Source organism: Cetorhinus maximus, chromosome 33, assembly GCF_964194155.1.
Source record: "Cetorhinus maximus chromosome 33, sCetMax3.hap1.1, whole genome shotgun sequence".
NCBI classification, from domain to species: Eukaryota; Metazoa; Chordata; class Chondrichthyes; order Lamniformes; family Cetorhinidae; genus Cetorhinus; species Cetorhinus maximus.
Window position 1 is genome coordinate 13,266,121 of NC_135911.1, and position 26,340 is coordinate 13,292,460.

The 26,340-nt window shown below is 44.9% G+C and overlaps 1 protein-coding gene and 1 long non-coding RNA gene across 25 annotated transcripts in view; both read right to left on the reverse strand.

The window, feature by feature from the left end:
- Window positions 1–26,340, reverse strand: part of LOC144671591 (uncharacterized) — a 320,132-nt gene that overhangs the window by 243,204 nt on the left and 50,588 nt on the right. The window contains exons 1-5 of one of the 24 annotated variants that reach the window (XM_078533553.1): window positions 17,233–17,851; window positions 10,077–10,158; window positions 8,222–8,445; window positions 6,970–7,051; window positions 5,304–5,533 (exon numbers count right to left, since the gene is read on the reverse strand). The exons of 8 other annotated variants lie outside the window; for them this stretch is intronic. In XM_078533553.1, the coding sequence (XP_078389679.1) occupies window positions 5,304–5,533; window positions 6,970–7,051; window positions 8,222–8,445; window positions 10,077–10,158; window positions 17,233–17,345 (731 nt within the window). In that variant the 5' untranslated portion in view covers window positions 17,346–17,851. Of the gene's footprint in view, window positions 1–5,303; window positions 5,534–6,969; window positions 7,052–8,221; window positions 8,446–10,076; window positions 10,159–11,270; window positions 11,410–13,163; window positions 13,246–14,398; window positions 14,448–17,232; window positions 17,853–26,340 lie in introns of those variants that run through there. 15 more of the 24 variants (XM_078533554.1, XM_078533555.1, XM_078533566.1 and 12 more) reach the window with 15 other exon arrangements.
- On the reverse strand, window positions 20,698–23,628 carry LOC144671628 (uncharacterized). Its single transcript, XR_013573967.1, has 3 exons — window positions 22,211–23,628; window positions 21,074–21,306; window positions 20,698–20,821 (listed from the first exon to the last, which is right to left on the reverse strand). It is a non-coding gene; the product is annotated as an uncharacterized LOC144671628 (long non-coding RNA).

A 26,340-nucleotide genomic window follows, 5' to 3' on the forward strand; every position in this document is an offset into this window, starting at 1 on the left:
TGTCAGTAAAACCTGTGTCTGTATAAGGACATAAGAACAGAACAAATAGGATCAGCTGGACAACCGGGCATTTTCCCTCCTCATATTCCATCCACTCATTTTTTAGTCCACTCACTGAAACTATTTATCACCCTCTGCAGCCTCTTTGTGTCCTCCTCACAACTTGCTTTGCTCACCAGCTTATATATTTCCTACCTATCTGCACCATACAGTCAGAAAAGCTGTCTACAGTACAGTCAGTCTCTTCGTCCAAGACACTAATGTAGATTGTGAATAGTTGAGGCCTCAGCACTGATCCCTGTGGCACTCCACAAGTTACTGTTTACCAAGCTGAAAATCACCCATTTATCTTGGCTCTCTGTTTCCTGTCAGTTAGCCAGTCCTCTATCCATATTAATATATCACCCCCAACACCATCCAATTTCAGCCTGTGCAGTATCCTTTTATGTGGCACCTTATCGAATGCCTTTAGGAAATCCAATGTCATGAAGAGATATTTGTGTGTTAAATGTTTTTGGAAATTGTTTTTTAAAATAGAATTCTAACGATGGTACACGTGTAGGTGTGTGTCTTTGTGTGTCTTAATTGGATTAAAGCCAGCTGGTCTGTGTGCTTTGATGTTTAGTAGTTTTGAGATGTTAATTGGGTGAATTGTGAGGAGAACAGTAAAGTGTTCATTTGCAATTGTTGAATAAACCATTCAAGACTGGGTCTAAAACCTTGCACCTAGTTAGAAGAATCCAAAAGTTGTGTTTTTTTTTTCAACTTACTAATGAAATTGGTGCTATGAAAGGGGGCTTTATTTGTCGGAGAGCTGGAGTTCAGAAGACCGAGTGATACAATAGAAATTTTATATTCAATGGGAAAACTAGCTATATAAAGAAAGGAGTTTGTGTGTGTGAGGCAGAGGCATTTCAGACCTAACCAGACTGTCTCCTCCAATCAACTTGCAAAGGAATCTCATTCGGAATTCGTAATGTTAAATGTGCTTTGCCTGGTGTCTATATTAGGTCAATGGTTCATTGTTGCCTTTGTTGAGATTTACGTCGGGGTGATTTATTGGGGGATTTGTTAAAAAAGTTATTATAGTAGTTATTTGTAGCCAATGTGTATGTGTTAAATTTGTTGTTAAATTAGTAAATGGTTTATTTAGTTTTATATAAAAAACCCACAAGACTCGGTGGTCTTATTCCTACTGAATTCAAAGTCTTCATCTCGAAATTACAAATAGCAAAATTGGGTTATGACAGTTATTTCAATTTTCCCTCTGGGACTTGAACAACTCAGCCTTTACTATTGGCTGTGTCATAATCCCAAATTCACCACATCTACAGGTTCCCCTTTATCCAATCCACTTGTTACATCCTCAAGGAAATCTAATATTTTTTTCAAACATGATATCCCTTTCACAAACCCACGTTGACTCTGTCTGATTATATTATGGTTTTCGAAATGTCCTGCTGCTACCTCCTTCATAATGAATTCTGTTATTTTCCCAATGACAGAAGTTAGGCTAACTGACCTGTAGTTTCTTGCTTTCTGTCTCCCCCCATATTCTTGAACAGGGGTGTTTCATTTATGTTTTTCCAATCCGCTGGGACATTCCCATAATCTAAGGAATTCGGGAAGATTACAACCAATGCAGCCACCGTCTCTGTAGCCATTTCCTTTCAGACTCTCAGATTCAGGCCGTCTGCTCCATGGGACTTGTGAACATTTGTCCCATTAGTTTTCTGAATACTTTTCCTCTGGTGTCAGTGATTGTTTTATGTTCCTCCCTCCTTGTTGCACCTTGACTTTCTCCTGCTATTGGGATGGTTTTAGAGATTTTTACTGTGAAGACAGACATAGAATTCTTCTTGAAAGTCTCTGTCATTTCCTTGTTTCCCATTATTAATTCCCCAGTCTGATTGTCTATGTGTCTGATTTTTATTGTAGCTTCTCTCTTATTTCAATATAAAACATCTCACTGTCATTGTTTATGGTTCTTGCTAGTTTACTCTCATATTATCATTTCTGCCGCCTTATATTTCTTCTCTCACTTTACTGGTTTCTCAAATTTTCCCAATCTCCAGCCTATCACGAAGCTTCCCAACATTGCTGGCTTTATCTCACAATTGGATACCTTAGCTTCCTGAGTTAGCTGCCGAAGCTCCATCCTTCTTATCGATTCTTTCTTTCTGAATGCAATATATCTTTATTGGCATTTATGAAAGATCTCTTTAGATGCCTGTGACTCCTCATCTACCACCCCCGCTTTAACCTGCTGTCCCACTCTACTTGGGCTGACTCTGCTTTCAAACCGTGTAATTGCCTTTGGTTACGTTTATGCCACTAGCTTAAGACGCAGGTTTCTAAACTGAATATTCAATTTCAACACGGTTTTATTACTCTTCCCTTGAGGGTCTTTTACAATGAGATGTTAATTAGTCTTCTCTCATTAAACATTGCCAGGTCTAAAACAGCCTCTTCCCTGGTTGGTTCTATGTTGGATTGTTCTGAAATACTGTCCTGAATACAATCTCTGAAATCTCGCTGAAAGCTACATTTGTTAATTTGATTTGTCTAACCTATATGACGATTGTAAACTCCCATGATTGTTGTGTTGCCTTTCTCACAAACCTCCTCATGTATTGATTTATAATCTGTCCCTGCAGTGTAACTACTGTCAGGGGGGAGTATGAACCAACCCACCAGAGATTTCTTTCCCTTCCTATTTCTTACATTCACCCAAACTGACTGTGCATCTTGACATCTGAGCCAAAATCATTTCTCACTACTTTACAGGTTTCATCTTTTATTAACAGAGCTACCCCACCTCCTTTACATTTTTCCTTTCCTTTCAAAATTCCAAATCTCCTTCAATTTTCAATTTCCAACCTTGGTCACCTTGCAACCAACTCTCTGCAGTGTCTATCTTATCGTACCCATTAATCGCTATTTGTGCTATGACTTCATTCATTTTGTTCCAAATATATTTTTTGTATATTCATTCTTCCATGGGAAGTGGGCATCACTGGTTAGGCCAGCATTTATGGCCCATCCTTAATTAACTGGAGAAGGTGGTGGTGACCTGCCTTCTTGAACCTCTGCACACCATGTGGTGTAGGTACACTCACAATGCTGTTAGAGAAGGAATTCCAAGATTTTGACCCAGTGGCAGTGAAGGAACGGCGATATATTTCAAAATCAGGATGATGTGTGCCTTGGAGGGGAACTTCCAGGTGCTAGTGTTCCCCTTTCTCTGCTGCCCTTGTGCTTCTCGATGGTAGAGGCTGTGGGTTTGGAAGGTGCTGTTGAAGGAACCTTGCTGAGTTGCTGAAGTTTATATTGAAGATGGGACACACTGCTGCCACTGAGCAATGACGATGGAGGGAGTGAATGTTTGATGTGGTTGATGGGGTGCCAATAAAGCGGGCTGCTTTGTCCCGGATGGTGTCGAGTTTCTTGAGTGTTGTTGGGGCTGCAGTCATCCAGGCAAGTGGGGAGTATTCCATTCACACTCCTGCCTTGTGCTATGTCGATGATGGACAGGTTTTGAGGAGTTAGGAGGTGAGTTACTCACCGCAGGATTCCCAGCCTCTGACAGGCTATAACAATCATAGCATTTATATGGTTGGTCCAGTTCAGTTTCTGGACTAAGTTAAGCCCCAGGCTGTTGACAGTGGGGAATTCAGTGATGGTGATGACATTGAATGTCAACGAGAGATGGTTAGATTCTCTCTTTTGTGCATTCAGATTAAGGACCTTTCTGTCTTTTTCCCATTTTCCCCGACTCTGACCTTATTTACTGGGACACTGGTTGATGCTGGTTTCAGTGTGGGTTTGCCTCAGTTGGTCAGATTCTGGACTCAGCCTCGAGACTGATGTTCCCTCTTGGTAGTGACAGTGATGGTGGTGTTGGGGAGGATGTGGATATTGACCCCACTGCTCCCCCTCCCCCACTCCGCCATTCTATCCTGGGAGACCCACCAGGTTCCTTGCTCCAGCTCCAATGGGCAGCCCTTCCACACTTTCCTGTGGGCCCCGACATTCATGTCTAAAACTGCTAAGTTAGAGCAGGGATGGGGAAATGACAGGGGGCGTGGGATAAGTGTGTGTGTCTCACAGCCAGAACTGACTCTGCCCACAACTCTGGGGAGGGGGAGAGTTTTCACCAGCTCTCTGTCTCAACAACATCGTAACCACATTGTGAAGATTGTTCCCATTCCCTGTATCTTACTAATATCGTAAAGACAACTGGGAGATGTCCTGCAGTCTCTGAGAAGCAAATTGGTGTGTTTACAGCACCACCACTGGCAGGAGAGTGTAAGTACAGTATGACATGTCTACATGGGAAATTTTCATGATAAAGATGGACACAGGAATTTACACAATTTGGTAGAGGAATGCAATGTCATGAATTAACAGATTGGAGCTGGAAGTTTGTTCCCGAGTAAGATGTTTAATAACAATATATCTGTGCAGAACAGTCTGAGCATTTTAATCCCTTTTGACAATAAATGTAATATTATAGAAAATGCAAAAGCTTCTTGTAATCTATCACAGAATAAACAAGTTTCAGTATTCAGAAAGCACATTCTGAAATGTTAACAAAGTTCAGCGACGTAACATTTCTGCTCATTACTATTCGACCATGTTGGCTGCACGCAGTGAGGCAGTCCCTCGGTTGTGATGTGTCCACACAGCAGGACTGGGATGCATCAGCATCAAAGACATGCTTAGTTCTTGCCGTGCAATGTATTTATTGCGAGCCTGCTGCACACACACCCTGGCGAAGGACCCTCCGTGGTTCCATTCTGATTCGAGGCAGGTCAACGTTACCACAAGAACTTGCATTGATCTAGCACATTTAATGTAGCAAACTGTCCCAATGCACTCCAGGGGATTGTTAACCACAAATAAATCCATCTCTGAGACACATAATGAGATATTATGGACAGATGACCAAAAGCTGTGTCAACAAAGCTAGTTAATAAGGACTGTGTTATAGCAGGAGAGAGAGAGAGAGAGAGTGAGAGTGATAGACAGAGAAGGAGAAGGAGAGAGAGAGACAGAGTGATAGAGAAAGAGAAAGGCACTGAATATCTTTCACCAATGGCTCAGCATCAAGTTGTCACTGGAGAAGAATTTCATTCCAAACCACGCCAACCACAGACCCATTCAGTCCCTTTCTCCTTCTCTCCCCCTCTCCCCCAAAGGGTTGTTTCGTGTTCTCAGGAATCTCAATCCCTGCCCCCGCCCCCACTCCCAACCCTCCTCACCCCCTCTCCCCGTTTCACACTCAGCGTCGCTTGAATCTTATCTGTGCGTATTCCGTCTCCTCTTCCCTGTGGACAGTCCCATCACCACTGGGCACCCTCAAGACTTGGGGATTGGCGTAGAGAAGGTCGTCGGTTTTGTCGGGGTTCCTATGTCCAGCATCGCCTCCCACTGCACCTTCAGAGATATCCCGGGGAGCTGGGGTATCCCCCTCGCTAGTTTTGTCTCTGGTTGTGTTCCGGGGCTCAGTAATCAGCACGTTCTGTTTGCCCTACAGAGAAATGGAAACAGAAGACATCCGCACATCATTTACTACCACTGATAGGGTTAAATTATTGTGCAGCCTCGTTAGTGTCAGTTGTGGCTCAGTAGGTTTAACCCTCTCTCTCATATCATATAAAAGATACCACCTATGGCAATGCAGCACTTCCTCAGTGCTGATCCCCCGACTGTGCAGCACTTCCTCATTACTGACCATCTGACAGTGCAGCACTCCCTCAGAACTGACCCTCTGACAGTACAGCACTTTCTCAGTACTGACCCTCTGACAGTACAGCACTTTCTCAGCACTGACCCTCCAACAGTTCAGCACTCCCTCAGTACTGGCCCTCCAACAGTTCAGCACATCCTCAGTACTGACACTCCGGCAGTGCAGCACCTCCTCAACCCTGACCCCCTGTCAGTTTCACACTCCCTTGCTTATGACTCTGGCGAGTTCCGGCTTGGATTCTGCAATCAGGTGTCTGGTGTGAGTCTCAATAACAATAAGTTGTAATCAGAGAGAGGATGAGAGTGAGAGAGAGGGAGAGAGAAAAAGAAAGAGAGAAAGGGATAGAGGCAGAGCGTCATGAATCGATTAATATATGTAATGTGTTTGGAAATTGTCTTTTTAAACAGAGGCTTAGTCTGTGGGTGTGTCTGTGTGTGTTTTAATTGGATTAAAGCCAGCCAGTCTAGGTGGTTTGATGTATAGTAGTTCTGAGATATAAACGAAGAGCTAAAGAGGCAAATTGCATTTTTAAACAGAGCATTGAATGTCTGAGAGTGAAATCATAAACCAATCAACATATATATTACGAATAAAATTGATACTATGATAGGGGATTTATTGTTAGAAGTGGTGGAGTTCAAAAGTCCTGATGATACAATGAGAATTTACATTCAAGGAGAGGCGCTGGGTATAACTTCAGCAGTTTTGTGTGTGCAGAGAAGAGGCTTGTAATATGAAAGCAGCTGTAAGCCTACACCTGTCTGCAAAGGAACCAAAGTGAAAGGAACCGCATTTGGAATTTGTGAGGTGAAAATGCTTTGCCTGGTGTCTGATTAGTTTGCGAATTTGTTGAAAAGTTATGATAATACTAATTTGTAGCCATGTGCATATGTTTAGCTTGTGTAAATTAAAAAATGTCTCACGTACATTGATATTAACCCCTCTTGAGAACTGGTGGTCTTATTCCTGAATTTAAAGCTGCATCTCAAACATTCCATTTGGAAATATAGGTTATGACAGTTGTTTAAAGTTTTCCTCTGGGATTTTAAACAACAGCCTTTACCAGTTGCTGTGTCATAACAGAGAGACTGCACAATACTGAACCATTGCTCATTCCACACGTACAAATCCGTGGGTAACCCCACTGGGAATCTGGGACATGTGTTGTCTACACACTGAGGCTGAAGGTTTGGAGGGAGTTTAAATAGCTCCTGTACCTGGTGCTTCACAGAGAGTGGACTGGGGGTCAATGCAATGTCACTGTTCTCTGAAACCCTCTCCTTCGTCGCTGTCGTTCTCCTGCAATAACACAAAATCATACTGTGGTTATCATATAGCAGAGAGTCAGTGCAGCACTGACGCAGATTCCACTGTAACCTTACACCAACGACAGGACTGTCTCTTTAAATCACTTCTGCACAAAGACACAGAATCAAGAAGCTCGACACCATCCAGGACAAAGCAGCCCGATTGATCGACAACCCATCCACCACTTAAAACATTCACTCCCTCCACCACAAACACACAGTAGCAGCAGTGTGTGTACCAGCTACAAGATGCACTGCAGCAACTCAGCAAGGCTCCTTCAACAGCACCTACCAAACCCGCGACCTCTACCATCTAGAAGGACGAGGGCAGCAGACACATGGGAACACCACCACCTGGAAGTTCCCCTCCAAGTCACTCACCATCCTGACTTGGAATTATATCAACGTTCCTTCACTGTTACTGGGTCAAAATCCTGGTGCTCCCTCCCTAACCGCACTGTGGGTGTGCCTACACCACATGGACTGCAGCGGGTCAAGAAGGCAGCTCACCACCACCTTCTCAAGGGCAGTTAGGAATGGGCATTAATGCTGGCATCACCAGTGTCAGCCACATTGGATGAAATAATTAAAAATCTCACAGCTCAATGCATTTATTGCGAGCCTGCTGCACACACGCCCTGTCGAAGGAGCCTTTGTGGTTCCATTCTGAATCGAAGCAGATCAAAGTTACTACAGCAACCTGCAGTTATATAGCACTTTTATTATAGCAAAATGTCCCAAGTCTCATACGGGGATTATTAGTCACATCATCATCTGACTCTGAGGCACATGAGGAGATATTAGGGACAGGAGACCAAAAGCTGAGTCAACAAAGTCAGTTATAAACGGGCATCTTAAAGGAGGAGCAAGAGATAGAGAATGAGAGACAGACAGAGAAAGAAAGAGAGAGACAGATAGAGGGAGAGAGCAAGGGAGAGAGAGAGAGACAGTGAAGCTCTGTCCCCAATGGCTCTGCATCCAAACCTCTCTGGAGCAACATTTCATTCTAAACCACACCAACCGCAGCCCAATTCCATCCCTTCCTCCCTCTCTCCCCCTCTCCCCCAGTGGGTTGTTTCGTATTCCCAGGAATCTCAATCCCTACCCCCACCCCCACACCTCCTCACTCCCTCTCCCCGTTTCACACTCATTTTGGTCGAACCTGATCTGTGCGTATTCCGTCTCCTCTTCCTTGTGGACAGACCCATCAGCACTGGGCACCCTGAAGACTTGGGGATTGGTGTAGAGAGTGTCATCGGGGTTCCCATGTCCAGCATCGCCTCCCACTGCACCTTCAGAGGGACCCCGGGGAGCTGGGGTCTCCTCGTTTCTAGTTGTGTCCCTGGTTGTGTTCGGGGGCTCAGTTATCAGCACGTTCTGTTTACCCTACAGAGAAATGGAAACAGAAGACATCCTGACATCATTTAATGGCACTGATAGGGTTAAATTATTGTGCAGCCACGTTAGTGTCAGTCGTGGCTCAGTGGATTTAACTCGCTCTCTCTCATGTCACATGAAACAAACCAGGTATGACAGTGCAGCACTCTCTGAGTACTGACCCTCCGACAGTGCAGCACTCTCTCAATACTGACCCTCCGACAGTGCAGCACTCTCACAGTACTGACCCTCCGAACATGCAGCACTCCCTCAATACTGACCCCCCGACAGTGCAGCACTCCCTCAGTACTGATCCTCCAACTGTGCAGCACTCCCTCATTACTGACCCTCCGACAATGCAGCACTCCCTCAGTAATGACCCTTCAACAGTGCAGCACTCCCTCATCACTGACCCACCGACAGTGCACCACTCTCAGCACTGACCCTCCGACAGTGCAGCACTCCCTCAGTTCTGACCCTCCGACAGTGCAGTGCTCTCTCAGTACTGACCCTCTGACTGTGCAGTGCTCCCTCAGTACTGACCCTCCGACAGTGCAGAACTCCCTCAGTACTGACCCTCTGTCTGTCTCACACTCCCTCGGTAATGGCTCTGGTGAGTGACGGCTTGGATTATGCACTCAAGTTTCAGCTATGAGGCTCATTAACATGACCCTTGTAATCAGCGACAGGATGAGAGACAGAGAAAGAGAGAGAGAGAAAGAGAGGTAGGGACAGAGAGACAGAATGTCATGATGCAATTAATGGATATCATGTTATTGGAAATTATTTTTATTAAATTCGATGTTTAATCTGTGGGTGTGTTTGTGTGTGTTTTAATTGGATTAAAGCCAGCCAGTCTGGATGCTTTGATGTAAAGTAATTTTGAGATGTAAACAGGGAGGCAAAGAGGCAATTTGTATTTTTAAATAGATCATTGAAAGCCTGGGAGTGAAATCTGAAACCAATCAACATTTATATTACTAATAATATTGATACTATGAAACGGGATTTATTGTTAGAAGAGATGGAGTTCAAAGGTCCTGAGGATACGGTGAGAATTTACATTCAAAGAGAAGCGCTGGGTATAACTTCAGCAGTTTTGTGTGTGCAGAGCAGAGGCTTGTAACATGAAAGCAGCTGTAAGCCTACACCTGTCTGCAAAGGAACCAAAGTGAAAGGAACCTCATTTGGAATTTGTGAGGTGAAAATGCTTTGCCTGGAGTCTGCTTAAAGTCTATGGGTTGTCTCAGAGGAGGTTAGTTTGAGAACCTGTTAAAAAGTTATGATAAAACTAGTTTCACGCCATGTGCATATGTTTAACTCGTGTAAATTAATAAATGTCTCATGTCGTTTGATATAAAATCCTCTCGAGAATTTGTTGGTCTTATTCCTGAACTTTGAGCTGCATCTCAAATATTCCAATGGGAAATATAGGTTATGACAGTTGTTTAAAGTTTCCCTCTGGGATTTTAAACAACAGCCTTTACCAGTTGCTGTGTCACAAGAAAGAGACAGCACAATACTGAACCATTGCTGAATTTACAGGTACAAATCCATGGGTAACCCAACTGGGAATCTGGGACACGTGTTGTCTACACACGAGATTGTAGCTTTGGAGTGAGTGTAAACAGCTCCTGTACCTGGTGTTTCACAGAGAGTGGACTGGGGTTCAATGCAATGTCACTGGTCCCTGAAAATCTCTCCTCCGTCGCTGTCTTTCTCCTGCAATAACACAATATCACACTGTGGTTATCATATAGCAGAGAGTTAGTGCAGCACAGACACAGAGCCCACTGTAACCTTACACCAACGACTGGACTGTCTCTTTAAATCACTTCTGCACAAAGACACAGAATCAAGAAGCTCGACACCATCCAGGACAAAGCAGCTCGATTGATCCACACCCCATCCACCACATTAAACTTTCACTTGCTCAACTTTGAATGAACAGTGGCAGCAGTGTGTGCACCATCTAGAAGATGCGCTGCAGCAACTCTGCAAGGTTTCTTCAACAGCACCTTCCACACCCGCGACATCAACCATCTGGAATGACAAAGGCAGCAGACACTTGTGAACACCACCACCTGGAATTTCCCCTCCAAGTCAGTCACCATCCTAATTTGGAAATATATCACCGTTCCTTCCCTGTCGTTGGGTCAAAATCCTGGAGCTCCCTCCCTAACCGCACTGTGGGCGTGCCTACACCACATGGACTGCAGCGGCTCAAGAAGGCTGCTCACCTCCACCTTCTCAAGGACAATTAGGGATGGGCATTAATGCTGGTATCACCAGTGACAGGCACATTGGATGATAGAATTAAAAATCTCACAGCTCAATGCATTTATTGCGAGCCTGCTGCACACACGCCCTGTCGAAGCAGCCGTTGTGGTTCCATTCTTAATCGAAGCAGATCAGAGTTACCACAAAAACTTGCATTTATATAGCACCTTTAATGTAGCAAAATGCCCCAAGGCCCATCCGTCGATTGTTCGTCACATCATCTGACTCTGAGGCACATGAGGAGATATTAGGGACAGGCGACCAAAAGCTGAGTCAACAAAGTCAGTTATAAACGGGCATCTTAAAGGAGGAGCAAGAGATAGAGAATGAGAGAGAGACATATAATGAAAGAGAGAGACAGAGAGGGAGACAGCGAGAGAGACAGTGAATCTCTATCCCCAATGGCTCAGCATCCAGTCCTCTCTAGAGAAGCATTTCATTCTAAACCACACCAACCGCAGCCCAATTCAATCACTTCCTCCCTCTCTCCCCCTCTCCCCCAGTGGGTTGTTTCATGTTCCCAGGAATCCCAATCACTACCCCTACTCCCACACCTCCTCACTCCCTCTCCCCGTTTGACACACAGTATCGGTCGAACCTGATCTGTGCGTATTCCGTCTCCTCTTCCCTGTGGACAGACCCATCACCACTGGGCACCCTCAAGGCTTGGGGATTGGCGTCGAGAAGCTCATCGGGGTTCCTATGTCCAGCATCGCGTCCTACTGCACCTTCGGAGAGCTCCCGGGGAGCTGCGGTCTCCCCGTCTCTAGTTGTGTCTCTGGTTGTGTACCGGGGCTCAGAAATCAGCACGGGCTGTTTACCCTACAGGGAAATGGAAACAGAAGACATCCTCACATCATTTACTGGCACTGATAGGGTTAAATTATTGTGAAGCCTCGTGAGTGTCAGTCGTGGCTCAGTGGGTTTAACTCTCTCTCTCTCATGTCACATGAAACAAACCAGCTATGAATGTGCAGCACTCTCTCAGTACTGACCCTCCGACAGTGCAGCACTCCCTCAGTACTGACAATCCGACAGTGCACCACTCTCTCAGTACTGACCCTCCGACAGTGCACCACTCTCTCAGTACTGACAATCCGACAGTGCAGCACTCTCTCAGTACTGACACTCCGGCAGTGCACCACTCTCCCAGTATTGACCCTCCGACAGTGCAGCACTCCCTCAGTACTGACACTCCGACAGTGCAGCATTCTCTCAGTACTGACCCTCCAAAAGTGCACCACTCCCTAATTCCTGACCCTCCGACAGTGCAGAGTTGCCTCAGTACTGACCCTCCGACAGTGCAGTGCTCTCTCAGTACTGACCCTCCGACAGTGCAGCACTCCCTCTGTACTGACCCTCCGACAGTGCAGCACTCCCTCAGTACTGACCCTCTGTCATCTCGCACTCCCTCGGTAATGACTCTGGCGAGTGCCGGCTTGGATTCTGCACTCAGGTTCCTGGTCTGAGGCTCATTAACATGACCCTTGTAATCAGAGAGTGGATGAGAGAGAGAGAAAGAGAGAGAGAGAGGTAGGGATAGAGAGAGAGACTGTCATGATGCGATTAATTAATTTCATGTTATTGGAAATTATTTTTATTAAAATCGATGTTTAATCTGTGGGTGTGTCTGTGTGTATTTTAATTGGATTAAAGCCAGCGAGTCTGGGTGCTTTGATGTATAGTAGTTTTGAGATGTAAACAGGGAGGCAAAGAGGCAATTTGCGTTTTTAAATAGAGCATTCAAAGCCTGGGAGTGATAAATTAAACCAATCATCGTTTATATTTCTCGTAAAATTGATACTATGAAAGGGGATTTATTGTTAGAAGAGGTGGAGTTCAAAGGTCCTGATGATACAATGAGAATTTACATTCAAAGAGAAGCGCTGGGTATAACTTCAGCAGTTTTGTGTGTGCAGAGCAGAGGTTGGTAACATCAAAGCAGCTGTAAGCCGACACCTGTCTGCAAAGGAACCAAAGTGAAAGGAAACTCATTTGGAATTTGTGAGGTGAAAATGCTTTGCCTGGTGTCTGCTTAAAGTCTATGGGCTGTTTTAGAGGAGATTAGTTTGGGAATTTGTTAATAAGTTATTGTGGTTTAGTTTGTAGCCATGTGTAAATGTTTAACTTGTGTAAATTAATAAATGTCTCATGTCATTTCATATGAAACCATCTCGAGAACTGGTGGTCTTATTCGTGAACTTTGAGCTGCATCTCAAACATTCCACTGGGAAATATAGGTTATGACAGTTGTTTAAAGTTTCCCGCTGGGATTTTAAACAACAGCCTTTACCAGTTTCTGTGTCATAACAGAGAGACAGCACGATACTGAACCATTGCTGACTCTACAGGTAGATATCCGTGGGTTACCCGGCTGAGAATCTGGGACATGTGTTGTCTACACACTGAGATTGTAGCTTTGGAATGAGTATAAACAGCTCCTGTACCTGGTGCATCACAGAGAGTGGACTGGGGGTCAATGCAATGTCACTGGTCCCTGAAGCTCTCTCCTCCGTCGCTGTCTTTCTCCTGCAATAACACAATATCACACTGTGGTTATCATATAGCAGAGAGTCAGTGCAGAACAGACACAGAGCCCAATGTAACCTTACACCAATGGCTGGACTGTCTCTTTAAATCACTTCTGCACAAAGCACAGAATCAAGAAGCTCGACATCATACCGGACAAAGTAGCTCGATTGATCGACACCCCATCCACCACCTGAAACATTCACTCCCTCCACCACGAACACACAGTAGCAGCAGTGTGTGTACCATCTACAAGATGCACTGCAGCAACTCAGCAAGGCTCCTTCGACAGCACCTTCCAAACCCGGGAACTCAACTATCTAGAAGGACAAGGGCAGCAGAAACATGGGAACACCAGCACCAAGAAGTTCCCCTCCAAGTCACTCACCATCCTGGTTTGGAAATATATCACCGTTCCTTCACTGTCACTGGGTCAAAATCCTGGAGCTCCCTCCCTAACAGCACTGTGGGCGTGCCTACACCACACGGACTGCAGCGAGTCAAGAAGGCAGCTCACCACCACCTTCTCAAGGGGAATTAGGGATGCGCATTAATGCTGGCATCACCAGTGTCAGCCACATTCGATGAAAGAATTAAAAATCTCACAGCTCAATGCATTTATTGCGAGCCTGCTGCACACACGCCCTGTCGAAGGAGCCTTTGTGCTTCCATTCTGAATCGAAGCAGATTACCGTTACAACAACAACTTGCATTTATATAGCACCTTTAATGTAGCAAAATGTCCCAAGGCCCATCCGGGGATTGATTGTCATATCATCTGACTCTGAGGCACATGAGGAGATATTAGGGACAGGCGACCAAAAGCTGAGTCAACAAAGTCAGTTATTAGTGGGAATCTTAAAGGAGGAGCAAGAGATAGAGAATGAGAGACAGACAGAGAAAGAAAGAGAGACAGGGAGGGAGAGAGCGTGAGAGACAGAGAATCCCTATCCCCAATGGCTCAGCATCCAGTCCAATCTGGAGAAGCATTTCATTCTAAACCACACCAACCGCAGCCCAATTCCATCCCTTCCTCCCTCTCTCCCAGTCTCGCCCAGTGGGTTGTTTCCTGTTCCCAGGAATCACAATCCCTACCCCCACCCCCACACCTCCTCACTCCCTCTCCCCGTTTCACACGTAGTTTTGCTCGAACCTGATCTGTGCGTATTCCGTCTCCTCTTCCCTGTGGACAGTCCCATCAACATTGGGCACCCTCAAGGCTTGGGGATTGGTGTAGAGAAAGTCATCGGGGTTCCCATGTCCAGCAGCACCTCCCACTGCACCTTTAGAGATATCCCGGGGAGCTGGGGTCTCCCCCTCGCTAGTTGTGTCCCTGGTTGTCTTCCGGGGCTCAGTAATCAGCACGTTCTGTTTACCCTACAGAGAAATGGAAACAGAAGACATCCTCACGTCATTTACTTGCACTGATAGGGTTAAATTATTGTGCAGCCTCGTTAGTGTCAGTCGTGGCTAAGTGGGTTTAACCCTCTCTCATGTCACGTGAAACAAACCACCCATGACAGTGCAGCATTCTCTCAGTACTGATCCTGCGACAGTGCACCACTCCCTCAGCACTTACCCTCCAAGAGTGAACCACTCCCTCAGTACTGTCCCTCCGACAGTGCAGCACTCCCTCAGTACTGACCCTCCAACACTGCAGCACTCCCTCAGTGCTGACCCTCCGACAGTGCAGCACTCCCTCAGTACTGACCCTCCGACAGTGCAGCACTCCCTCAGTACTGACACTCTGTCAGTTTCGCATTCCCTGGGTAATGGCTCTGGCGAGTGCCGGCTTGGATTCTGCACTCAGTTGTCTGGTGTGAGACTCATTAACATGACCCTTGTAATCAGCGACAGAATGAGAGAGAGAGAATGAGAGAGAGAAAAAAAGAGGTAGGGATAGAGAGAGAGACTGTCATGATGCAATTAATGGATATCATGTTATTGGAAATTATTTTTATTAAAATCTGTTTAATCTGTGGGTCTGTGTGTGCTTTAATTGGATTAAAGCCAGCCAGTCTGGGTGCTTTGATGTATAGTAATTTTGAGATGTAAACAGGGAGGCAAAGAGGCAAATTGCATTTTTAAATAGAGCATTCAAAGCTTGGGAGTGATAACTTAAACCAATCAACGTTTAGATTACTCATAAAATTGATACTTTGACAGGGAATTTATTCTTAGAAGAGGTGGAGTTCAAAGGGCCTAATGATTCAATGAGAATTTACATTCAAAGAGAAGCGATGGGTATAACTTCAGCAGTTTTGTATGTGCAGAGCAGAGCCTTGTAACATCAAAGCAGCTGTAAGCCTATACCTGTCTGCAAAGGTACCATAATGAAAGGAACCTAATTTGGAATTTGTGAGATGAAAATGCTTTGCCTGGAGTCTGCTTAAAGTCTATGGGTTGTCTTAGAGGAGATTAGTTTGGGAATTTGTTAAAAAGTTATTTTGATTTACTTTGTAGCCATGTGTAAATGTTTAACTTGTGTAAATTAATAAATGCCTCATGTCATTTGCCATAAAACCATCTAGAGGACTGGTTGTCTTATTCCTGAATTTAGAGATGCCTCTCAAACATTCCACTGGGAAATATAGGTTATGACAGTTGTTTAAAGTTTCCCTCTGGGATTTTAAACGGCAGCCTTTACCAGTTGCTGTGTCATAACAGAGAGACAGCACGATACTGAACCATTGCTGACTCCACATGTTCAAATCAGTGGGTAACCCGGCTGAGAATCTGGAACACATGTTGTCTACACACTGAGATTGAAGCTATGGATTGAATGTAAACAGCTCCTGTACCTGGTGCTTCACAGAGAGTGGCCTGGGGGTCACTGCAATGTCACTGGTCCCTGAAACTGTTGCCTCCGTCGCTGTCTTTCTCCTGCAGTAACACAATATCACACTGTGGTTATCATATAGCAGAGAGTCAGTGCAGCACAGACACAGAGCCCACTGTAACCTTACACCAATGACTGGACTGTCTCTTTAAATCACTTCTGCACAAAGACACAGAATCAAGAAGCTCGACGCCATCCAGGACAAAGCAGCTCGATTGATCGACAACCCATCCACCACCTTAAACATTCACTCCCTCCACCACGAACACACAGTAGCAGCAGTGTGTGTACCATCTACAAGATGCACTGCAGCAACTCAGCAAGGCTTCTTCAACAGCACCTTCGAAACCCGCGACCTCTACCATCTGGAATGACAAGGGCAGCAGACACATGGGAACACCACCACCTGAAAATTCCTCTTCAAGTCAGTCACCATCCTGACTTGGAAATATATCACCGTTCCTTCACTGTCATTGGGTCAAAATCCTGGAACTCCATCCCTAACAGCACTGTGGGTGTACCTACACCACATGAATTGCAGCAGGTCAAGAAGGCAGCTCACCGCCACCTTCTTAAGGGGCAATTAGAGATGGGCAATTACTAGCGGCATCACCAGTGCCAGCCACATTCAATGAATTTAAAATCTCACAGCTCAGGAGGAAGCCACTCAGCCCATCATGCCTGTGCTGGCCCTTTGAATAAACTGTCCAGTTAGTCATACTACCCAGACTGTCTAATCCTTGTGATGGTTATAACCTCTCAGTTCTGATATCATCCCTGTGAATCTAAATCAGAGGAAGGCAGATACAACATGGGAATGTACAGTTATTTATTCAAGTCCCCGGAACATTGCAAAGCCGTTCCCGGTCAATGAACCGATCATCGGGGTGTGGTCACTCCGGTTGTGTGGAATCACAAGGTGATCTGATACATTCCAGGAGTAATCGTGCAGAGTGAGGAATCTCTGGGTCTCGTGATCGTTTACCTGGATTCAGGACAATGAAAGGTTCTCTCCAGATCATAGTGGACACAGGGACCACTTACGGAGAGGCGCCTGGTGCTGATCCCAAGGGAAAGAATCACCGCATTAAGGAAAGAACATTGAAGCAAATGTTTATATTAAAATCAAGTTAAATCTTCACACTTACTTTCTCACACAGATGAAGATGAAGATTCCAGCCATGAAAACACTGAACATGATCTCAGACGTGAGCAATCCTACTATCCATTTACAGTGGTCTCTACCTGTAAAAACAGCCATTAATTACTGCACTACAGTTTTAGAATGATGCTCTGATGTATCTCGAGAAGCGATACACTCACTCAATGTTTAAATATTCATTCTCGGGCAATGCTGACATTTATTGTCCATCCCTAGTTTCCCCTTGAGAAGGTGGTGGGCGGTCTTCCTCCTGAACCACTGGTTTGACCCAAACTGGGAGACCAGTACAGAGGGCAGGTAAGAGTTAACCACGTTGGTGCTTGAGACTGGAGTCACATATACACCCAGACCTGTTAAAATGGACAGGTTTCCCTCCCTAAAGGTTCATTGGTGACCCACATTATAATTATAATCTCTATATAAGTATCTACCAACCTCACTAAAATAATCAATTATCAGGTCACTGTCACCATGTTGTTTGGGATCTTGCTGTGCACAGGTTGGTGCCGTATTTCCAACATTACAACATGACGACGCTTCAAATATATCTCGTTGCCTGTAAAGTGTTTCGGAATGATCTGCTCATTCAATAAATACAGCTCTCCCTTTTCAATGTAACATTTATTGATAAAAAATTGATGAATGTAATATTTGAATATTAATCAAACTCCAATTTCTCCCTGTTCACTGTTGACTAAAACCTGTCACGGCCCCGAGTCAGATGAGGTGATGTTATGGACGGATGAACTTGCGAAGAGGGTGTAAGGAGGCTACAAACTGACAGAGAGAGGTTAAATAACCATCCAATGCCCTCTTGAATGCATCAATGGAACCTGCCTCCAGCACATTTCCAGGCAGCGCATTCCAATCCCTAACTACTCGCTGTGTGAAAAATGTTTTTTTCTCACCTCGCATTTGCTTCTTTTGCAAAACACTTTAAAACTGAGCCCTCTGGTTTGTCGATCCGTTTAGGAGCAGGAACAGTTTCTCACTATCTACTCTGTCCAGGCCCCTCGTGATTTTGAAAACTTCTATCACGTCTCCTCTCAGCCCTCTCCTCTCCAAGGAAAACAATCCCAACATCTCCAATATTTCCTCATAACTGAAGTGCCTCATCCATGGAACCATTCTCATAAACCTCTTCTGCACTCTCTCCAATGTGTTCACATCATTCCGATAGTGTGGCGCCCAGAACTGTACACAATACTCCAGCTGAGGTCTATCCAGTGTCTTATATAAATTCAGCATAACCCCCCTGTTCTTGCCCTCTATGTCCCTATTAATGAAGCCTAGAATACTGCATGCTTCAGAAACTGCTCTCTCTCCCTGTCCTGCCACCTTTAATGACTTATGCACATATACACCCAGGTCCCTCTACTCCTGCACAACCTTTAGAATAGTATGTTTTATATTACACTGTCTCTCCATGTTCTTTGTACCAATGTTTATCACCTCACACTTCTGCACATTGAGCTTCATCTGCAACATTTCTTCCCACTCCACCAACGTATCAATGTCCTTTTGAAGTTCTACACTCTCCTCCTCACAGTTCACAGTTCGCCTAAATTTTGTGTTATCCGCAAATTTCAAAATTGTCCCCTGCACATCAAGATCTAGAATATTTATATATATCAGGAAGAGCAAGAGTCCCAATACTGACCCCTGGGGAACTCCATTACAAACCTTCTCCAGCCTGAAAAATACGCATGAACCATTACTCTCTGTTTCCTATTCCTCAGCCAATTTTGTATCCACATTGCTAATGTCCCTTTTATTCAATGATCAATAACTTTCCTCACAAGTCTGTTGTGTGGCACTATATCGAACACCTTTTGGAAGTCCTTACACCACATCAACGGCCTTTCCCTCATCAACCATCTCTATTACCTCTTCAAAAAACTCCAGCAAGTTTGTTAAACAGGATTCTCCTTTAACAAATCCATGCTGACTCTTCTAAATCCATCGATATTTCTCCATGTGACTATTAATTCTATCCCGAATAATTGTTTCTGGAAGTTTCCCCATCACCGAAGTTAAACTGACTGGTCTGTATTTGCAGGAAAGATCTTTACAACCTTTTTTGATCAAGGGCGCAATGTTTCCTATTCTCCAGTACTCCGACACCTCCCAACAATCCAGGGATTATTGATAGATTATTGCCAGTGCCTCTGCAATTTCCACTCTCATTTCTTCAATTTTCTGGATGCCTCTCATCCGGTCCCGGTGCCTTATCAACTTTAAGGACCGACAATTTATCCAATACCTCCTCCTGTTCAGTTTTATACCCTTCTAGTGACTGGGTTTCTCCTCTGTCACCATGGCCTGGGCAGCATCTACCTCATAGGTAACGACAGATTTAAAGTATTCATTTAACACCTCAGCCATGCCTCTTGCCTCTATGTGTAAATCCCCTTTTTGGTCGTTAATCGGCCCCACTCCTCCTTTCACCACCCTTTTCCTATTGATGTGATTATACAAAACTTTGGAGTTTCCTTTTACGTGAGCTGCCGGTCTTTTTTTATAATCCTCTTGTGGAAGAATCTAGAACTGGGGGTCATGGTTTAAAAATAAGGGGTCGCTCAGTTAAGGCCCGACATCAACGTGTGTCATTTTACACTCGAGCGGGTGGGACACGCACCCACCTGCCCAGGTATAAATTTTACCCTTTGACTATTTTGAATATCTTTGAATAGATAGATTCTTGATTAACAAGGGGGTGAAAGGTTATCGGGCAGGAATGTGGGGTTGAGGTTACTTTCAGGTCAGCCATGATCTTATTGAATGGTGGAACAGGCTTGAGGGGCCGAGTGGCCTACTCCTGCTCCACATTCCTGTGTTCGTATGTTTGTCTGACCAAACACTTGGTCAAAGAGATCGGTTTTAATGAGCCCCTTAACTGAATGTTTCAACAGAGACTAAAAACCAGGCCAGTGATCCACAGTGATCCAATGCGGAACTGAGATGTGAGGCAATGGGCGTGTGCATGTGAGTATGTCTGTCTGTGTGTGTGTCTTTGTGTGTGTGAGTGTCTATGTCAGTGTGTGTGTGTGTATGTCTGTTTGTGTGTGTGTGTCTGTGCCTGTGTCTGTTTGTGTCTGTGTCTGTCGGTGTGTGTGTGTGTTGTTGAAGTCTATGTACACTCACATTCCACAGTGATGGTTATGAACCCCTCCACTGCTCCATGTTCATTCTCTGCCACACACTGATAGTCTCCAGTATCACTGGGTTTCAGTTGAGGAATCACCAACCACAGCTCATTGTTGGAACTTGTTCTGTTCATTGGGACATTAAGATGTCGCCACGTCAGGTTAGAAGCTGGGAAGCTCTCGACAGAGCAGATTATCACTGTAGAATTCCCCTCAATTATATTGATCGATGAAGCATTAATCATATCAAGAGAAGTAATTGAGAGATTCCGTGGTGCATCTAAAATTAAATAAAGATCAGTTAACTTACATTGACTGTGAAGCACTTTGAGAGACCCTGAGAATGTGAAAGCTGTGATATCATTGTAGGTTCCTTCACCACAAAGCACGTAATCCAGGCAGACACTTCAGTTGAGCACTGAGGGAGTGCTGCACTGTCGGAGTGTCAGTGCTGAGGGAGTGCTGCACTGTTGGAGGGTCATTACTGAGGGAGCACTGCACTGTTCTGGATCAGTACTGTGGGAGTGCTGCATTGTTGGAGTTTCGCTATTGAGGGAGTGCTGCACTATTGTAGGGTTAGTAGTGAGGGAGCGCTGCACTGTTGGAGGGTCAGTACTGACGGAGAGCTGAACTGTTGGAGGGTCAGTACTGTGGAAGAGCTGCACTGTTGTAGGGTCAGACCTGAGGGAGAGCTGCACTGTAGAAGGGTTACTGCTGAGGTAGAACTGCACAGTCAGAGTGTCAGTTCTGATTGACCAGTGCAATGTGGGAGGAGCACTACTGAGGGAACGTTACACTGTTAGAGAGTCAGTAATGAGGGAGTGCTGCCCTGTAGAAGGGTCAGTGCTGAGGAGGCAAACACGCTGTTAAGTCTGTACTCTAGGCCTCCTGTGGTAATGTGGAGTGCCATGTACCTTTAAGAGAATGCAAATGGACTAAACATGTGACAACCGCTAACGACATCACGGGAGAGGAGAAGAAGAGGCTGATTCTTTTATCCACATGTGGGAGCAAAACGTCCGGGCTGAACCTCAGCCTCACGTCACCGAATAACCCCGACTCGAAGACTTTCAACGAGTGAATAAAAATTGTTCTAAACCACCTGAGACCACAGCCCTCAGTTACTATTCAGCACTTCATTACCCATATCAAAACCTCACCCTACCACCCAGCATCGAACGGCAGGGCTGAGCGGGCATCCAAACCTTTAAATACAGGATGAGAAAGATGGAAGAGGATTCCATCGGCACGAGATTGTCCCGGTTCCTCTTCACAAACTGGGCCACGCCACACACAACGACCAGCATTGCCCCCGCAGAACCACTAATGAAGAGACATCTTCGCACCTGCCTGACCCTTATCCGGCCGAATTTAAAGGGGAGGGTGGAGAAAAGCCAAGAGACGCAGAAGACTAGACACGATGGTCAAGGTGGGAAAGAACTTTCACTGTGGGAGTTGCAGTCCTCGCGAAGAACTATGGAGATGGGTCCAATTGGCTGTAGGCGAGGTGAGAGCAATAAATGGATCCCTCCCCTATCATGTATCAGTAAACGGCCGAATAAATAGACGACACGTGGATCATTTCCCCAAAATAACGCTGGTCCCACAAGAAGAAATTAAGTCCTCATCTACACTTGAGTCTGTGCCTCATGTACAGGACAGGTCACAAAATTTGGAAGGACCAACATTCGAGAAATTCTCCTGAGAGACTTGATTTATAAATAGTTATTAGTGTAAATAGCTCACATGTTATTAAGCATGTCAACTTCACTTTTTAAGTAAAGGGGAAGGGAAGTGGTAAAGTGGAATACCATGTACAGTTAAGAGAATGCAAGTGGATAAACCATGTGACAGTCCTGCCCAATCATTGTACAGTGCGGGCTACTGGTAAACTGTAAGTCTAGAGCTGGAGGTGGTTGTGGGAACACGCAAGGATTTAGTGCTCTACCCTCTGTTGCAATAAATAATCAGTTTGTTCTAATGACGGTCTCTCTTGGTTATTGATAGCGAGCATCAACTAACAAGTGTATATGAAGGAGTGCAATTCGAGTTTACTCAACCAGTGAACTCATAGACTCAAGACATAAAACCAACAAACAGACAGGGAGAGATAGACAATCCAACATGTGATCACATTTTAGAGATGTGTATGAATAATAAAGCAGTAATTGTCGGCGATTTTAACTACCCAAATATTAACTGGGACAGCTTTAATGTGCAAGGTCGGGAGGGTGAAAAATTCTTAAGTTGCATCCAGGAAAACTTTTTTAGCCTGTGCATAGAAAGCTCAACAAGGGAGGGGGCAGTTCTGGACCAAATATATGGAAAAGCGCCGGGGAAGGTGGAAAGCGTATCAATAGGGGAGATAATGACTGTAACTCAGTTGGATTTAGGATAGTTATGGAAAAGGATACGTTTGGGCCGGGAATAAATATTCTAAACTGGGGAAAGGCTAATTTTACTAAGTTGAGATATGATTTGGCCCAAGTGGATTGGGAGAAGCTATTTGCAGATAAAACTGTGTCAGGGCAGTGGGAGTCATTCAAGGAGGAAATAGCGGGAGTACAGAGCAGATATATTCCTGTAAAGACAAAGAGGGAGACCAAGTCTGGAGAACCCTGGAAGACAAGGAACATAAAGGTTAGGATTGAGAAAAAAAGAGAAGCTTATGGCAGATACCGAGGGCTCAATACGGCAGAGTCCCTAGAGGAGTATAAAAAGTGCAGAGGGGAACTGAAAAAGGAAATTAGGAAAGCTAAGAGAGTGCATGAGAAAGCACTGGTGGGCAGAGTAAAGGAAAACCCAAAGGTGTTTTTTAAATATGTAAAGAGTAATAGAATAGCTTGGGAAAGAGTGGGGCCGATTAGGGACCATCGAGGTAATGTGTGTGTGGACCCGAAAGATGTGGGTACAGTCCTCAATCAATGCTTTGCATCGGTCTTCACAATGGAAAAGGACGATGCAGGTATAACATCAGGTTGGAGGCCTGTGAAATATTAGAGGAAATTAACACAGAGAGAGGAGGTTCTAGTAGGTTTAGCTGCCTTAAAAGTGAATAAATCCACAAGCCCGGATGAGATGAATCCAAAGCTGTTGAGGGAGGAAAGAGAAGAGATATCAGGGCCCCTGGCAGTAATTTTAAAATCCTCTCTGGCCACAGGTGAGGTGCCAGAGGACTGGAGGACGGCTAATGTTGTCCCGTTATTAAAAAAGGGAGGAAGGCATAGATCAGGAAATTACAGGTCAGGCAGTCTAACATCGCTGGTGGGGAAGTTACTAGAAAGAATTCTGAAGGATAGAATGAATCTGCACTCAGAGAGACAAGGATAAATCTGGGATAGTCAGCATGGATTTGTTAAGGGAAGGTCGTGTTTAATAAACCTGATCAATATTTTGAGGAGGTAACCAGGAGTGTTGTTGAGGGTAATGCATTTGATGTGGTTACATGGGATTAGGAAGGTTTCTGATAAGGTCCCTCATGGCAGAGAGGCAAAGAAAGTAAGAGCCCATGGGATCCAAGGCAAAGTGGCACGTTGGATCCGAAATTGTCTGAGGCAGGAAGCAGAGGGCGATGGTAGAGGGATGTTTCTGTGACTGGAAGTCTGTTTCCAGTGGGGTTCCACAGGGCCCGGTGCTGGGGCCCTTGCTGTGTGTGGTGTACATAAATGAATTGGACTTAAATATAGGGGGAATAATCAATACATTCGCGGATGACACGAAAATTGGTGGGGTGGTAAATAGTGAGGAGGATAGCCGTAAACTGCAGGAGGATATCAATGGACTAGTCAGGTGGGCAGAGCTGTGGCAAATGGAATTCAACCTGGAAAAGTGTGAGGTGATGCACTTCGGGAGGGCTTTGCTGACCAGCATGGACATGATGGACTAAATGGCCTCCTTCTGTCCTGTAAGTGTCCATGAGTCTATGAGTACGTGATGCACTGTCGAAGAGTCAGTAGTAAGGAAGTACTGCCCTATCAGGGGTCACTTTTTATCAGTTAAAGACCAATGGTCTCTTGGTAAACAAAATGGAGTATGTGGGATCTTGCTGTGCACATTTTATACTATTCCAGTTAATGTAGAAAGAAGGTTGTCTGTACTTACATTGCACCGTTAGTACGAGGGTACGCTCCGATGAAACAGATGGATATCTCACTCTGCAGCTGAGAGTTTGTCCGTGGTGTTTGAGTGATGGGATCAGGGTCAGAACAGAAGTATAGGTCAGAGTGACGCCATGCTGAGTTATAGTGTTTGAGACTGATCCAGGCACGTCAGTGGGGGTGTCCCAGGTTAAGACAGGTGCTGCTGTTCCATTGCACGTTGTGTTGAAGGTGCAACTTACATCCACACGCTTTCCTGCAATAATTTCAGCAGGGAATATCGTGGGTTTATCTGTGAAATCTAACACACAGAGAATGGATCCCTTTAGAGAAATATAACGTGAAGCATCAGTTCAAATAGAAATCGCAGTCCCACAAGAGAAAACACTTTTACAAGGATGATATCAGAAATGAGAGATTACAACGATCTTTGAAGAATTGTCTATTTTTAGACTTTGTGATTCTCGGTCTCTCAGCTTAATGCACATTCACGCAGTGACCCTTGATTTGACCAGACTGGGTGAGGGTGGAGGAACAGCTCACAGCTCGGGGAGAACAGACTCAGCATTTGGAAAAGGATATAGAGACACTGGAGAGAGTGGTATAAAGCTTCACAAGGATAATCACAGCAATGTGGGAGTTTATCTATCAGGAGAGGATGTACAGGCTGGGTCTCTGTTCTCTTGAACAGAGAAGGTTGAGGGGTGACCTTATTTGACCTTTGAAGTAATGAAAGGTTTTGATCGAGTAGAGACGGCGAGCGTTTCCACTCCTCACAATCAGCAAAACTAGAGGCTGACAATATAAGATCGTCACTAATAAATCCAATGGGGAATTCAGGAGAAACTTCTTTACCCAGAGAGTCGGGAGAATGTGTGCTTCAAGAATCACTTCATTGGCTGTGAATCGATTTAGGATTGTCCTGAGGTGGTGAAAGGCGCTCTAGAAATGCAAGACTTCCTTTTGTATTTAGAAAGCACGTTTTCAATGATGAGATCAGAACTGAGAGGTTACAACAATCAGCAGCAATTTTCAAACTTAGTGGGGAATGTGTCACTGAGCTGAATACACTTTCACTCCGAAACCCTGGAATTGACAACACTGGGGTGTGGGTGATGGAGCAGCCCACAGCTCATGGAATCCTGGCTCATCATTCTCTCAGAGATCTGGGTCACTGATCCCATTGCTCTCTGTGGGAGCTTCCTGTGCACAAACTCACTGGCACGTTAGACAGTGACTACACTTCAAAAATTTCATCATTGTGAAGTCATTTGGTACTTGCTGAGGTGGTGAAAGGCGTTATAGGAATGCAAGTCTTTCTTTTGTCAAATTGTTAGACTTTTAAACAGGATTAGGGAGATCAATGGGAGTGGATAACCCGATAACATTGATGGACACAGTCAATACATTTAATCATTGATATTAAAGTGAGCATTAGAGTTTGCTTTAGGACTGAACTGGAAGCTATCACCAGGTTATTGAGAATCAGACAGTGTGTTATAATAAGCTGTGTTTTGTGTTAATATGTAAACGTCATAGTTTGTGTTATTTCCCATTGAGTGTTGAATGTGAATTGTTGAGTAAGTATAATATAGCACTTACCAGAAACGTGAAGCCGGGTTGCAGGGTAATAGTTGTAGCTATTCGTGCTGTTAAATTCTATTCTGAAAAAATAAGGTCCTGCATCTTCCCGTGTGATGTTGTTTATAATCAGGGAACACTCGCCATCTTTCAGGTCTCCAGACAGCCGGGTCCGATGGCGGAACCGTGGTAACTCGTGACGGTGACCCTGGGAGTGAAAGGCAACGGGATCCCCGAATTAGTGTTTCTCGTTATTAAACCAGGCTCCGA